This window comes from Phyllostomus hastatus, unplaced genomic scaffold (genome assembly GCF_019186645.2).
Source record: "Phyllostomus hastatus isolate PE091 unplaced genomic scaffold, TTU_PhHast_1.1 phas_contig_195, whole genome shotgun sequence".
NCBI classification, from domain to species: Eukaryota; Metazoa; Chordata; class Mammalia; order Chiroptera; family Phyllostomidae; genus Phyllostomus; species Phyllostomus hastatus.
In genome coordinates, this window is record NW_025333706.1 from 1743540 (window position 1) to 1760274 (window position 16735).

A 16735-nucleotide genomic window follows, 5' to 3' on the forward strand; every position below is an offset into this window, starting at 1 on the left:
CCTTGGGAGTAGGAGTGATAGGATGGGTCCCTGGATATTAGAGAGCTGTATGTTCTCAGGAGGAATTAGAAGGGGTCCCTGTCCACTTGGACAGAGGAGCTATCATCTGTGAATCCATAGTGCCAGTGATCTCCCACAACCTTTCTTTCTGTCAAGTCTCTTCTCCAAGGGGCAGCTTAGACCTGAGTAAGGAGACAGTGGCCACCAGAGCATTTCTCAACGAAACCGTCTTTATTCATAATTTATGCACAATTCCCCAAAGGGGCTGCTCCTACCCTACCAGACCCAACCCTACCCTAATGATCCTGCCTTCCCTCCCTAATTCCCATGTTAGTAGAATAATCAAGATTAACTTTGAGATGAGGAGGAGCCCATGGCTCCTCTGGCAGACAGCTGGAAGTAGGAGGGACACCCACTGCTCCCTACTCACTGTAATGCCGCTTACTACTCCTCTCTGTGATAGACTGGTCACACTTTCTCTTTTGAGGCTGTGAGGAGCAAACCATCTCCAAAGCCAAGACTGGCTTCCCAGAGACACTGAGGTTGGATCCTGGGATTAGGGTCTTTTCAGCACGGGCTGGGCCCCCACCCAGAGCATTCCCAGACTTGGAAGCTGTAGGGGCAACTCGGCTGAGGCCTAGTGTCTGAAAGAACTGGGACTGGGCAGATCCCTGGGGTCCCCAACCTCCAGGGCAGGCAAGGCCTGAGGCAGGGACAGGACTCAGAGAGAGACCAGAGGGTAGTAGGCTTTCAGGAGAGGCCCAAAGGAAGGCCAGGCTGGGGAGATCCTCCTCATTTTCTCTGGACCTGTCCACTGGCCTATGTATATCTCTAACAGGAGAAGCCTCTCTGGGAATGGAGGCATCCCTGGGTCCAAGGTCAGAATAAGTACGCCCATGACCCTGGGAAGGAGATGGGGGAGCCTGGAGTGGTGGGTACTCCTGACGTCCTGAAGAGACAGCAAAGGCTTTGGGCCTGGACAGATGGGCATCTACTTGACCATGCCTTTGATAGTCCTTGAAGTCAGTCTCTGATGGGCAGGTTCTGTCACTGACCCCTAGCTGGGGGCTGTGGTCACATCTCTGGGCATCTTGGTCAACCACAGATTCAGAAGGACCTGAGTCCAACAGTGGTTCATGGTGACTTGAGGGTAGCTGCACACCCTCCTTCCCCTTCAAGGCCCGGAGTCGCTTCTCTACCAGCTGTGAGGAAGAGGGGGACAGTGAATGGCTCTGCACAAGCAAATGAGAGGAGGGGGAGTGTGGGTTATGGGACAATGGCATTGCGGGGGAGGAAGAAAGGGGGTGACACATTGACTTGAATCCAAAACAGACACATGGGTCTCCTGCCATCCTCCTGTGCCATGTTCCCTATGTTGTATTTTTCCCTACCTTTCTGGGATCCCCACCCTCTCTTTCCTATCACACTCTTCTTTCTATTGTCCTCTCCTTCTTGTCATCCTGCCCTACACCCAAGCCCAGAGCTGACCCCTCGGCATGCCTTACCTACAGATAGGGGTGGGCAGGACCGAGTCATGTACACCCCTGTTCTGGGTTGTTCCCTGCCTGGTTTACCTGGGTGCTTCTTCCATAGCTCACCTGGAGTTCCTCCATCACTGATCTCCTTGGAATCCCTCCTTCCCTGACTCACTTAAACTTGGTTCCTCCTCTAACTTACTTGGAGTCCCTCCCTCCCATGGCTCACTTGGGGTCTCCCCACCCACAAACTACCTGGAGTCTCCCCTTCCCTGACTTACCCAGGGCCTCTCCCTCCACTGTCCTACCTGGGGTCCCTCTCTCCTTTAACTCACCTGGGGTCCTTTTCTCCCATGGCTCACCTGGAGGCCCCCTCCATCTTCTTAAGATTCCTCTGTCCCCTGGCTCACCTGGGCAGGAGTGAGTCCTTCTTCTTGCTCCAACTCTTCAGTTAGGCCCAAGAGATCCAGCTTTACTTCTGGGGAAATCAGTTGTTCCATGAACTGGGGATGAATGACTCCCTCCACCTAGGAGAAAAGGAAGAGCCTGTGAGCACCCTTAGCAGGGAGTAACCTGTGAGTCAGCAGGACCTGGAAGAAAAGTAGAAAAGCAAAGACCCACCACATCCTTGTGCACAAAGTGGGTGTTTTACACTGTCATGATCATCAGGTACACATACATGAACACATAAGCATAAAAACACAAGGGCACACCCACATATGGAAACAGCATGCACACACATGTGTACACTGCACACATAGGTGCACATATGTACACATAGATAGACACATCCAAGCATGCATGCAGCTCAGGAGCAAATAATAGAGCTTAATCCCATTGGCCTGGGAAGAACCCAGGCCTGGGTACTGGAGTGCCACCCTTTGGAATCTGGTAGACTCCAGAACTCCAATCAGCCCACCTTGGTGACGAAGTCTTCCTGGGAGCAAAGCTCATTAATGTAGCTCAGGAGACCAAGGTCTGGGTAGTTGTCATCCTCTTCCTCCTGAAACTCCTTTCCATCCTCTTCGCATTCTCCACCTGGCTGTCCTGTGGCGGAGTGGGCAGGCCCCAGGAGCTCATCCATAATGTCCATGTACTCTTTCACAGCCTCAGGAGGAATCTCATTTGGTGTCTCGGTCTGCAGGGGCCTCTGATGTCTGTGGGCTTGCTGGTCCCTAGGTATGGTTTTCCTGGGAGCAGGTGCTAGGGCAGAGATGGAAGAGGGGAAAATGTGAGGAGCTAATGCTCCCACCTCCTGAGCATGTGGTGGTGAGATCAGTGTTTGGGGGGCATTAACATGAGTATGGCTGGGTCAGGACCACCTAAAACCATGTGACCACGTGAGGGGAGAGGGGAGGGGAGCATCCAAGGGTCATGTGTGAGGACATGTGGAGTCACTGATTTTCCAAGGCACCCCTCATTCCAGCCTGCTTCTGAGCAGACTTTATGTTGTGTTCTTTGACAGGAAGGTGGGAGAGGCATTATGAAAGTTGACCAGCTCCAGATGCCACGGTGACAAAGAATAACTGAGGCCCTGGCTGTCATCACTATTCAGTTAGAAGACCAAATTCCCCTTGAGGGAAAAGAACCAATGTGGGAACAGTTGGCCTGCCCTAGGGCCCTGTTGCCTTTGGCCAGGGGCTCCTTTGGGAATTTGTTGCCATACCTGCTTGTGGGTCCACCACTGGGGCTGGGGACCCCTGAGGATCAGGTCTTGGTGGGGCTGGAGGAGGTGGGCCCTGTGCCCCCTTCATCAACTGCAACTTCTGAATCTGCATCTCATCCTCTGCTTCAAATTCCATGAACCTGGGGGTGTGGGTCAGGGAAGCATGGGCTGCACTGAGAAGGAAGCCACCCAGAGCCTAGCAGAGGCAACAACTGATGGAGGGATGGAGAGCAAATGTTTTGTGGTTGTCAGGGACCTGGGCCACTGAGGAGGCAGGAGGCTGGCTGGTGGAGCACATTCTCTGCACAGCCCCTCTGGGAGCAGTCTGACCCCACTGGTTGGGCACATTCACTCCAGCCTGTCCTGAGCCTTTATGTGGAGCCAAGGATGGGTCAAGATTAGAGGAGGGTGGAGCTCTGGGGGGAGATAGGACAGAAGAACCCATGCTCTGAAGGTGAGGGAGAGGCTTTCAGAGGGGAGAAGGGTCTCTGGGCTGCAGGAACCCTTTGCCAACTGACAACAGTCTCTCTGATGAGCACTGCCACAGCTGGATCTTGCCCTGTAGTTAGCGCCACCTCCCACAACTCAATCTGCCCAGTCCCCACAGTAGTTGGGACCCAGAACCTGGACTCACTTTTCTGCCATCTCATAATAGATCATCCGGTCGTAGTTGCTTTTGTGCTGCCATTCCTGCATGGCCCGCCACATTCCCTCCTCCAATGTCATGGTGGGCTTCAGGCGGGACAGAGACCGGAGCACTGGGCTGTAATACTTCAAGGTCAGTCACAGTCTACCCACCTGGCCCACCCAGCTCTGTGCAGCACACATTCCCACCTCCCACCCAACATGAGTGCCAGCCAGTGAGATAGGAGGCATCTGTGTGTGCAAAGACAAGGCTTCCCAGCTCCTGTTGTTACTGCTGCACATTTACACCAGCCCATGAACCTAAACTTACTTGAAGCTGACCATCCACTCTCAACCTACAGTTGAGACTCCACCCTCAGACCTTCCTCCCTGTACCCCAGGATAAGCCAGCCTGTATGTCCATCCCATATTCCTCTGTTATGTGAAAGCCCCAGGTGAGTCCCCTGTGTGCCTGCCCAGAGCACTCACATGAGAAAGCAGGAAAGAGCTTCTGTATCAGGACTCTGGGGAAGGTGCCTCCGGGCCAGGGCCTTGAAGCTCTGCCAACGTCGGAAGTTTTTGTACACACTGTTGGGGTTACAGGAGTCATCTGGCGAGGCCTTGGACTGGGTGGTAGCCAGGTTACCCTTGCTGGAAACTCCATGTGGCTGTGGCCCAGGGTTCACTGGGGGTATGATGGGGGCCAGTTGGGTAGCTGGTTGTGGAGCTTGGGTAGAAAGGCCAGGAAACCAGCCCCTCTCATGCGGTTGGGTGCCCCCCAAAGCCGAGGCAGGCACAATAGTCTCTACTGCAGAGGCTTGCAAGAATAGGGGTGCAGGACACACAGTACCCCCACAGGGGGCCCCTGGGTCACTCCTGTTGAGGGGGGCCTGTGTCAGGACAATGGTCTGAGTCTGGGAAGGCAGTGGTTGCCCCGCTTCTGATCTGACCTGTACAACAATGTTGCAAGCCCCAGTCCCAATAGAACCATGAGCAGCATCCTCTGACACCAGAGGTGTCCTGGGCAAAGCCAGCAGAACCAAAGGTTGGCCAGAAGGGAATGATGGGGTCATGGGGGGTGGCACATGCTGCTCCCAAAGTGGCTGATGTGCAGGGCCAGTAGTGGATGGGGGAAAGGGCAATGCGATGAAAGGAGTCACGGAGGCACCAGGGTTCAAGGTCACATCCGCTCCTAACACTGCAGATGCTGTTGAGACAAAGGAAAGGGATGAATGGAGTAGGAGAATCAGTAAACAAGAGTGATCTGCTCTAGGTCCCCTTTAGCCACTGGGGAATCAGAGCTGTGAGGGCCATTTGGATGAGGCTAACTGTAGAGTCTGCAAATGTACTCAAGTCACTGTCATGCTCTGACCTCCAGTTGAGAATTATTCCACTGGAGAGCTTGCTCCCCCTTCACCAACACTCCCTGACCACTGTCTGCTTAGAAAAAACAGCTCCAGCCACCACTTACTCAGAAAGCCTCCATAAGGATTCCCTGGCACCCAATTCTGCCAACCTGAGAGACTGTCCCCGAAGACATGGCAGTCGGCAGAAATCTACTCTGTGGGAAACACTCTAAGCAGACACACTAGTGGTGGAGGCTTTCTCCAAGGTAAGTTCTGGCACCCTAAGGGTTTTATGAAGAGGTCCTATCTTCTCCTCAGTCCTCCTTTTCCTCAATATAAATCATTCTCTTTCTTTCCTGGACTTGAACATCAATACAAAAACACTTGAGCAATATCTCTCCATAGGAAGACACCAAGAATCCTAATATAATCCTTTCACATACCAGTTTGGCATACGCATGCATGTGAGAACCAACAACAGCAAACAGTTAACAAAGGCCAGGTTCTACAAGTGCTGCTCCTGTGCTCAGACTAATGACTGCTCTCAGGAGCTCTGTTCCCAGGAGAGGGGTCTGTGAAGTAGGCGTTGTGTCCCTCAGATTCTGTCATTTCACAGCTAGCAATGACCACAGAGAGTTAGAAAAGGGCTGAGGAATTTGGATCAATGGGGCTGTCAGTGGAAGTTTCCAGAAACTTCCAGAAAGTTTCCAGAAAGCTGCTGTCATATTAGATAGTCATGGAACTGCAGACTGTGGTCCTTCCCCTTTCAACTCCCAAAAATGAAAAATGAAAACACAGTAAGAGCCAGGTGTGAACCAGGTGTCAGTGCAGCAATGTTGTCTGGAACACATCCCTGTTCAGAGGAATTTATGCAGACCCTAGGAGAACAAGCTACACACCACAGGCCCCAAATTACTCAGGACAAGTATCCTTGGACATTTACCAATGATACAGAAGATTGTCTTTCTCCTGTGACATTCCCCTCACCTCCTTTAAAAATGAATCCACTTCACAGGTATTCCCTGGGAAAAACCAATCATGGTCCATGTCTGTCTTCTGTTTGTGACTCAGTGATGTGGACTATAGCAAACCCCTCATCTCAAAGGCACAAGGCAGAGCAGAGGGCGTCTGTGAAATGCATGATGAGAGGAAGCAGGTCTGAAGAACTTAGTTGCCACAGAGAGGGAACAATTCAGGACAAGTCAGGGAACTGAGCCCCATTTGATGGAAGTTACCTGTCGGCCTTGTCTGCATGGAATACAAGAGAACAAGCAGCTCCCCAAGCTAAGGAGAAGTGAACTCTGGGCGAAGGAGTGGAGAAACTCCGGGCTGCAGCAGTTGGAGTACCTTGTAGACTTGGTCACAGACAGTCCCCTGGACAGTTTTCTGGCCAAAACCACCTCTTCTCACTGTCCTCATTAGCTCTAGCATATTCAGTTCCAATCCCTTAGGAAGATATTATGGAGCAAGCTGCAGGTACCTGAAGACTAGGCCATAGAACTAGGCTTTCCTGTGACTCTCCCTGTGCCACCACCATGATACAGTCCACTACTGTATATACACATGTGTCAAAGTGGCATGTATCCCTGCTAGAAAGAATTTGTGTGCTTGCTGCCATTCTCCCTCCACACTCAGGTATTTCCCCTGAGTCATCCTGATCCACCTCTCAGGAGCCTCCTGTCCAGTGCTGTCACAGGTTTCTATTGGCTCCTAGCCTCCCCTGGTGACAGGGTCTTGGGAACACAGTGCTCTCTCCTTCCTCTACTTCAGTCCAAACGATGTTTCCCCAGTGAAAGGATCACATATTATTGCCAAGTTTTGAGAGGCAACCCAGTCTCTAAAACACAACCCCCTCCAATCTATAGGCTTACCTTCTACTGAAGCCATCCCTGCAGGCTCAGGCACTGACCACTGCTGCCTAGTGGCCTCCACAATAAGAAAATTGAAGTCCAGGACAAGAGAGTAACCTGCTCCAACAGATGCTCAGCATCCAGTGAGGGAGGGAAGAGTTTGAATTTAAACAGCAGAATGTAGGGCTCCAGACATTCTGCAGTGGGGGAGGGGCAGAGGGCAGGTGGGCCTGGGTGGGTGAGGGTGGGGGGGCATTCCATGGAGGGCTCTGGCAGGTCAGCAAGAACCAGAAGTTCCTTTCAGATTTTATGTGGCCACATAATTGGTGTGTGCCTCTTTAGGCAATTTATGCATCATTTTTTTTAATTCACAGTACAAAGATTTTATTTGATGCATCTTTTATTTCAGTTCTTGATCCATCAACCTATTTTGGGTCCCTCAACCTGCTTCCACATATTATGTTAATGGGGCTTAACATCCTAAGGTCCTGGCTTTACTAGGTGTTAAAATTCCACTACACATGAGATGGATGTGCACTTTGAGACAAAACCAAAATTCTCTCCCCGATGTCTAACTCCCATTCACAAAAACCATTATCTACCTAAGTCCTAGCTTGCCAGTCTGAGCTTGGAAACCCTGCTCATTGCCTTCCAAATTTCCTGTCTGTGTTGTATACACTTGCTCTTTGGAATCTACACTCATCATTGCATGTGGTCCCATCTGCATGTAAATCATGGTAACACCACTTAAAAACTGCTCATTTGATTCTTATTACATATTGTGCATAAATGTCAGTTTATCATCAGCAAAATGATATGGACAAGGATTTGTGTTTTGTGAGAGGAGAGCATTGTTAGAAAATTGATCAAGGGAGATGAGGGGTGGAACTTTGGAGGATTGCAACTAAATTTCTTGGGAGTCAATCTTCACTTTGTGCTGTAGCAGCAGAATTCCTACTGACACTAGGGTGTTAGGGAAGAGAAGAGAGGTTTAGAAGGACTGTCCCACACTGTGAACATTCATTAAAAACAACTCCCATTGGTGCTTAAGAAGTTTCTTGTCACCTGCCAAAAAAAAACTGACCCAAAAGAAGATGAGGTGAGAATAATTCAAGCAAAATCAAGGTAGATTTTATTTCCAAAACTACAGTGGGGATTGAAAAAATAAACAACTTGAAGATATTTCTCAGGACTTGAGCTTTTATCATGCATGCGACCTTACATGATTTTCAACCCAAAATTTCATACTGTCAATTACTCAAGGCAAAATATTGTACTCAGTCAATCACTCAAGAAAGGTAAACTTTCTTGTTGCTTCTTCCTGTCGGTGAACCAATTATTTACAAGATTCTCACTTATGGCTCTGATAGGATTTGAATGAGTCATCTTGAGGCCAGTGATATAAAAAATGCACTGGGGAAAATTATCTGATTTCAATACTGAAATCATTTTTGTACTACATCAAAGTCCTAGACCCTAGGAGCAGATATAATCAAATTAGTTCAAATGTAATCTGGGGGTACTGGCAATGGAAGGGGTTAGTGAAAGTGCTTTGGCCCCTGATCCCTGAGTATTCCTGCAGAAAGGTTAAGGAACAGCATTTAGTGCTGAGAAAATACATGTTTGGGTATGGATCACAAGGTTCAAAAGACAACTGGTATTCCCCCATCATGTAACATTGGAGGAATGGCAAGATACCATGTTTGTGTCTAGTGTGGTTAGTTTTTGGTCTGTGCACTTGGAGAAGGTTAGTGTTGTTGGATGTGAGTGGTCTTCAGAGTCATCCTGTGGAGGGAGAAATGCTCTACTCTCACAAATGACCAGAAAGAGAGTCTGATGATTTCAGTTTCTTTGGAAAGTATTACAAATTCAAGTCAGTAAGCTGTTTTGCTACTGTATATATTGTTTTATTCCAAACTGAAATTCTGCAATGTAATACAAAAAAGGAGGAAGGGGAAGGTGACATTTCTCCCCTGCTACCTGCTGTGTGAATGTAAACTGGCCCAGACAATCATGTTTCGATCAATATTATAACAGCCTTGCAATGCAAACATCTGCAAATCAACATTTATTGAAAAACTTCCACATACTAAATAAATACATTAGGAAAAATATTGCAGCACAGTATATGTGTTTGGAGAAACTCTAGGAATGTAGTCATGTCAAAGCATTTCTCATAGCTTTTCCCAGGTCTAAATTTCTTTGTCAGCATTGTTTAATGGAACTTCCAGATTTGCTAGGAGAAAGGATCCACTATTTTTAGAAATCACGGAAGTGGGATCCAAAGGGCATGAAGATACTTGCCCTAATCTGCAGATTCATACTTTAGGTAAACCTCCCAAAACTCTTCCACGAGGGTTAGCTAAGTGCAAGGGTTGCACATTAGCAATTTTAAAACCATTAAGTGCTCATTTCACAGGGTGCTGGTTTGAAGGAGGCAGGGTCACGGAGGTTCCTGAGGAGTAACACTTGCCTGAGAAGCTTCACAAGGAGCCCCCACCCTCCATTTCTTTCCTCTCCCACAGGGATAGCCTGGGTGGTTCCCACTGTGTCTCGCCCCAGGACATCCGGTGCCAGCACCCGCGCGAGCAAACCCACTGGGGGCGGAGCTCTGTCCTGTAACGGGCTCCCAGCATCTGTTGCAGCGGTTGGCTCTGGAAGACACGCATGCCCTAGCCAGGCTGTAGGGGTCCTAACGGCTTTCCATGCTGTGCACGGGGCTTGGCATGGTGTCCTCCCGCGTCTGTTAGGTATACAAGAAGGTAAGGGATGTGGGATTCTCCATCCTTCAGATGTCATAGCTCTTCACTGTTGTTAACACTGTGGGCTGTTATAGTCTGTGTTCATGTTCCCACACAGCTCACTTCCGGTGGTGTTTACACCAGGGAATTGGCACCATGTCAACAGGTTGTATTGGGAGTGGTGGTCAGTGATTGCTGGCCTGCAGTGGGGTCTAATAATGCATGTAAGCTGTTAAACTCTGAGGGTCATTCTGTATCTCTTGCATTATGAGTTGGGGGTGGGGGGGTTCTTCCAAATTTGAAAATTGTTCTCCCATTTAGCAAGAAGTATCTCAAGTCAGTGAGGTGACAGACTGCTGAATCTAATAGTAATCGATGAAGTCTGTTGTCAAATCATGGGATTGCAAGCAAAGATGGGGTTTGTGCATATTTAATTGGTTGGTGGGAATCTGATTGTATATTCAAATGTATGGATTGGTTTTGTCTGTGGATATTTGTGATTAAGGGGAAGTCATGCCTGTGTTTTTTTGTGAGTGTTCGGGATTGTGTGTTGTATTTGGAGGGTGTTGAGCTGTATTGTATGGTAGTTAGGTGTTTGTAATTTGGTGTTCGGGGGGATATTCCCCCTCTTGAATTTGGGGATTTTGCTAATGGCTGATTTGGAAGGATTATTTACATATGCAAAAAGTGCTTGCTCATTAGCTTGGGTGTATGATCTTTTTGTTTTGAATTAGGGGACTGTGGAAAGGTCATTGTGTATTCAAGGTATGCTGTATGGTTATGTGCATTTCTTTCTGTGATTTTTTTCAGGAGCTGTCTATAGTATGTAGAAGACAAGTCTGAGACTATTTTATAGGATTGGTGGATGTTGCATATGCAGGTATGGTATGGTGCTTGTATGATTTGATGTGGTGTTTGTTCGCTTCTGTATTCTGCAAAACGAAAGAGTTAATTGTGTATGAAAATTTGGGAGTGTGGAGTTATGTATTGCAGGTAACGTGATACTATATGTGTATTTGGGACATTGGGACATAGAGTGATATATTTGCATATTTGTAGTGTACTGGGACAATGGGTATATTTGGGCGTGTGGAGCTGAGTTTGGGAGTGCATTTCAAAGATGATGGCTATTTGGAGGAATGTTTGTTGGAGCTATGTGTTTATATTTTTCAGTGGGGGGTTATTAGGCCTTTATATTTTGGGAAGTATGTGTGTATTTGATGGAGAGATGGCTTTCTGTGTTTATACAGGGCAATGGAAGAAATGTGTTTATATGTTTCAGAGGTGTGTGATATAGTTATATGTTAGTATTTGTGGATATGAGAACTGATTCTTACTAGGTAGGGACAATTTGGTGTTTGGGAGTTGTTTCATATATGGTTTGCTGAGAATATTTTTGTGTATCTTATACATGTATACTGGTTTGTGTGTATGTCTATCACAGGTGCATAATTATCAAAGTTTTCCCATAGAGAATATGGGGTTGTTAGGAATATTTAAAATTTATTTCCTTGGAAAATGCTAGAGTTTGTTCAATACATATATATATATATGTATATATACACACACATATATATATACACACACACACATATATATATATATAGTATATTGTTTTATATATTGAGGGGAGAGGTGATGAGGTTATATTCTGGAAAGGTGAAATAAGGTATAGTTTTTGAGAGATCTCTATGTTCAGGGGTTGTGTATATTTGCATATGTGTGTACATGCATGCATAGGTGTGTGAGAATTGTGCATGTATATTAGCGAGAGTTAAGGGGCTATCATTGTTTTTGTGTTTTGAGTGTATCTATCTGAGCATGTGGGGTGTATATCCATGAGTGGTTTGTGTGTGTGTGTGTATTTGGGATTTTTCAGTGTATCAGGAGGCCTAGGGGCCTCTTTGTGTCTCTTTCAGAATGTAATGCTTGCAGAATTTGGTGATGTTGCTTCTATGTGTCTTCTCAGTATTTGCAAGGTAGACTTGTATATATTTGATAGGTACAGGTTGTTTGTGGCTTTGTGTGTATTTGAGTTCCTGGAGCTTATGGTGTGTGTATTCCAGGGAATGTGAGAATTCAATTTGAGTGTTTGGAAACAAAGAGACTTTGTAGGTTGTGTGTGTGTTCAGGAATTGCGGAATATGTTTATGGATTTTTGGGGGGAGGATGGCATAAGAACAATTGTGTACTTGGTGGTTTTAGAGAGCCTGTGTGTAGGTATTCAGTATGTACATCTGAGTGGTATGTTGGTTGCACATGTTTATTAAGACCCAAGTTTTATGTGTATACATATATAATTGCAGGACTAGCACATGAATATTCAGGATGAGTAGAGATTTGTCTGTACAAATTTAGGCAGTAAGAGATGGTCTATCTGTATATTCAGTGTGGGTGGGGGGAGAAATGTACTCATGTGCGTTTATATATGTATATATAATCCTGTTGCTTACATATCTGAAGTGGGAATTGAGGGTCCTACTTAGGGTGTAAGTGGATTCTATGCACATAATATGAAAGGGGATAGTATATGCTGGAACTGGCTAATACTAGCTTGGGATAGTCAATGGCTCATGTCTCTTCTGGGCTCTGTATTCAGTGACATCAGGTACATAGCTTGAAATTAGTCATGCTGGGAATATTTATACCAGGTACATAACACAGATGAAGTCTTTCCTGTGTCCCCCCAGGAGTGTAATTTGGCATTTACCAGCACATCACTAGTGCATGAAGCAAGAATATTCAGGCACCAGTAGGTATATGTATGGGAAGGTCTACATGAATTGTGAGTGGAGCATTTGGGGCAGTGGATCCTTGTATGTGTGCATGGACCGTGGTCATCCTAAATCATTTCATTGTTCTTAATCAGGTTAGCGCATTATTTAGGGCTAGAGAATTCCCACAAATGCTGGTAATTTCTGGCCGTTCCTCAAGCAAAGGGGCTCAGGGGTGTCTGTCCCTTAGGCATGTGGAAACTTCTTTAGCATTTGAATGGTTCTGGCATCAGGGACCCTAGATGAGTGGGCCCGGTAGACAAATAGCTGTGCAGAGCAGAACTTTTCACAGCCAGGAAGTGTTTGGGCTTCTTGGATGGGAGGTCAGGTGGCCAGGTATTCTCCCAGACAAACTCCCTAAGAATCAGCTGGGCAGCTACAGGTGTTGTGGCCCCTCTGGTGTATGGCTGGTGGGTAAGGACACCTTTCACACAGAGTCCAGGTGGGGAAAGTGTACAGAGCCTCATGTCCCTCATGTAGGACAATTGGCCCCAGGGTGGTATCTCAACAAGCTGTATCACTAGTTCTCAGTGAACCTATCTCCATGGAAACCTCAATTCGTAGGTATGAGAAGGGCTTTAGGGGTCAATGAAGTGACAGGGATGGAGGTGGGGAGGCTTTGGTCCCGTAAGAGGGCTGGGGCCTGAGACCTGGAGAGAGTGGGGAGTGTTACTCTGAGGAGATATATGTCCCTGACATTCCCAAACCCTTCAGACATGCTCTCCTTTCTTTTCTGAAGGCTTATGATGCTTCTAGAAATGAGATGATGCCCATCTCAGCTTCGTGTTTCATAGATAGGATGACCTGACCCTCTTTTCTCTACCCCACATTGACCTGCAGACACACCAGAGGGAACCATGGGATCAGTGTAGCCACTAACTGACCCTACATCTGCCTCCTGCCTCCCTGAGTCCCACCTGAGAATTTCTTGGCCTTCCTTCCTTATAGTGAGTCTCCTGGCCTTTTCTCTCCCATGGTGAATCCTCCTGCCTACAGAATGTGCCAACCTCACTTGCTTAAATACCCCAACAACTGCTTCTCTTGGTCCAAGTAGATTCATAGTAACTCTCGCCCCCCTCTTCATAACCCATCCCCAATAATATGACAGTGTGTTGTACTGACCATATTGTGTGGTGTTGGCAGAATGGAGCTCTGCCTACTTTTATATTTTTTAAAATTTTATATTTTAAATAAAAATGCCGTAAAATGTGCATGCAAGGTAAAGTTGTTTTGGGTTTGTTTGTTTGTTTGTTTTGGTTGGTTTGGTTTGGTTTCGAAATGCAAAGTCACAGACACTATGTTTTAGGGGGTAGGAACAGGAGTAACTCAGTATCTCGAATTAGCACTGAAAATCCCCCACCAAGTACAACAAATGGACATTGCTGGAATGGCTGAGGTTGGACAGACCTGGTTGTTCTGGTGCCAGTATTTTTTTGGAGTGTATGCCAAGGGACATATCCTGCCTTTCCCCAATTATCTGTGGAAAGAAGGAATTCTCTGGTCCTTTTTTCTAAATAAGTAAATGTTTTTTCAATTATAGTTGACATACAATATTATATTAGTTTCAGGTGTACAACATGGTTATTAGACACTTATGTAATCTGACACCATATATAGTTCTTACAATGTTAGGGACTATATTTCTTATGCTGTACTTTATATTCCTGTGATCATTTTTATAACTGTCAATTTAAACTTCTTAATCCCTTCCCCTCTTTCATCCATTCTCCCAACCTGCCTCTTATCTGGCAACCATCAAAATTTCCTCTGTATCTATGAGTTTGTTTCTGTTTTGTTTGTTTATTTTGTTCTTTAGAGTCCAAATATAAGTGAAATCTTATGGCATTTGTCTTTTTCTGCCTTACTTATTTCTTTAGGCATAATGCCTTTTAGGTCCATTCATGTTCTCACAAATGGCAGGATTTCATTCTCTTTTTTTGTAATATTAATATTCCACTATATGTAGTACCACATCTTCTTTATCCATTTGTCTGTTGATGGGCACTTAGGTTGCTTCCATATCTTGGCAATTGTAAATGATGCTGTAATGGACATAGGTATGGTCTTTGAATTAGTGTTTTGAGTTTCTTTGGATAAATACCCAGCAGTGGAATTGTTGGGTTCTTCTTTGTTTGTTGTTATAGCCTTTTAAAGTGCATTTTATCTGGTATAAGTATTGCTATCCTACCTTTTTAAAAAAATCCATTTGTAGGGAATATCTTTTTCCATACCTTTACTTTCAGTCTGTGGTGTTTTTTTATCTGAAGTGGGCCTGTTGTTGGCAGCGTATCTATGGGTTTTGTTTTCTTATCCATTCAGCCACCCTGTTTTTAAATTGAGTATTTAATCCATTTACATTTCAAGTAATTATTGACAGGTATGTAGTTATCGGCATTTTATTATTCATGTTTGTGTTCCTTTATTTTCATTTTTCTTTTTCTTGAAGGAGTCCCTTTAAATTTTCTTGTAATGCTAGCATGGTTGTGATGAACTCATTTGGGTGTGCCATTTGTAGAGCTAATTGAATGGTGATTTGATTTTGTCCAAAGCTGGACATCAGGTATGTTGGTTCTGACGCTTTTTAAGACAGGCTCTGGTGCTGACCAAGGTCAGCTGTTGAATGTGCCTGGCCCATGGCCATCTGGTAGGAGCTACAAAGTGATCCATGGGTGGTGGCTGCTGGTGCTGGGCTTGGAGGTGCCTGGTAGTGGAATTGATGCTGGCTGCCACTAGTGCTGGGCCTGGGCACTCAGCAGGATGCACAGGGCACACCTTGGCCAGTTACTGCCTGCCTGGGTCCTGCAGACCTTTTGAGAGCTTTTAGGAAAGTCTGCAGCACAGGCCAAGGCTGGCTGCCCATGAAGAATAGCTACTGAAAGAGGTTTAGGCAGTGCTTTAGTTGGGTATAGAAGTGTCTCAGGGAGTCACCAGCATAGTGGGTACAGTGTTTGTTAGTTTAATGCAGATTCAATTGGTGTCTGCCTGTGCCTATGGTCTGTGTGGAAGGATGGCTCAGCACAGTAACACAAGTGACTGCTCCTCTGCTCTTGCCCTGAAACCACACAATTTAGTTCCTCCCACTGTGTCCCTGTGCCTTTCCATCTGCTGTACCTTGTCTGGAGCTTTGGGTGAGTATTTGTGAGCAAGACAGTCTCTGTGCAGGCCCTTTAAGAGGACATCTGGGTTTCCAGCAGCCCTCCATCTCACCAGGACAGAATTCTTCCTGATTCGCACAGTCGGATGTTGTGGGGACTCCTCTTCCTGGTTCTGGTGCTCTGGTCTTGGGAACCTGGTAGGGGCTGGGACCCATTGCTTCTCTGGCTGGGACCTCTGTATTAGAGATACCCCTCCAAATTCTTAATTAGTACAAGAGAGTGTGGGACCAGCCTGTTTCTCATCTTCACGCCTTTCCCAGTCTCAATGTGGCTTCTTTTTTGTCCCGAGTTATAGGAGTTTCACTTAGGTAGTCTTAGATGGTTCTCCAGTGTGATTGTTCTACCACTTAATTGTAATTTTGACATGGTTGTGGGAGGAGAAAAATATAGCATTTACCTACTCTGCCTTCCTTGTTATATGAGGTCATAGATACTTTTACTGTCAATATCATTTTAAGTTGAGGATTTGGTTACTTGCAGATATTTGTATTCCATCTTGGCTTCAAAGCACATTAATTTGCCAACTATTCATACCTGATATCACCATGCTTGACTAGTCTTCAGAGTTTCAAATTCATGAAGTTAAGGGCAGACTTGGAATCAATACATAGTTATCTCAAAGACTTTTTGAACTCAATAGCCTAAAGGCCAACTTATGATCTGTCTGCTTAAACCTAGTATTTTCTCTCCTACATTCTCTACTTTAGCGAATGGTGTCCATGCCCAGTGAGTTATGCAAATAGAGACCTAGTCACCATCCTTGTTATCTCCTTTTCATTTACCTTTCTTAGCCAATCCTTCATTAAGCATGCTGGGCATATAGAGAGGGAAAAACCTACAGGCCCTACCATCACAGGCAAATGGGGCCCAGATGGGTGAGGAGATTAAGCGAGTTCAGTATGGTAGAGACACATAAATAAGGGCAGCTAGGGTTCAGAAAAATATTTGCATTTCTCAGACAGGAGATGATGCAATGGTCAGTAGGGAGATGTGGAAGAGGAATTCTGTGTACAAAGACACAGAGTATACATCAAGGACACAGGCAGGACAAGGGAAAGTTGTTATTTCTCAAATAGTGTGCCCAGTAATCCTCATCTCCTCCTC

At 46.1% G+C, this 16735-nt stretch overlaps 1 protein-coding gene across 1 annotated transcript; it reads right to left on the reverse strand.

The window, feature by feature from the left end:
• Window positions 1-422: 422 nt before the first annotated feature.
• On the reverse strand, window positions 423-6998 carry LOC123815548 (NUT family member 2G-like). The gene is made up of 7 exons (XM_045833848.1): window positions 6983-6998; window positions 4255-4972; window positions 3776-3904; window positions 3142-3281; window positions 2395-2678; window positions 1886-2002; window positions 423-1202 (listed from the first exon to the last, which is right to left on the reverse strand). Exons 1-7 carry the CDS (start codon window positions 6996-6998, stop codon window positions 423-425), a joined length of 2184 nt encoding a protein of 727 aa, XP_045689804.1.
• Window positions 6999-16735: the final 9737 nt, after the last annotated feature.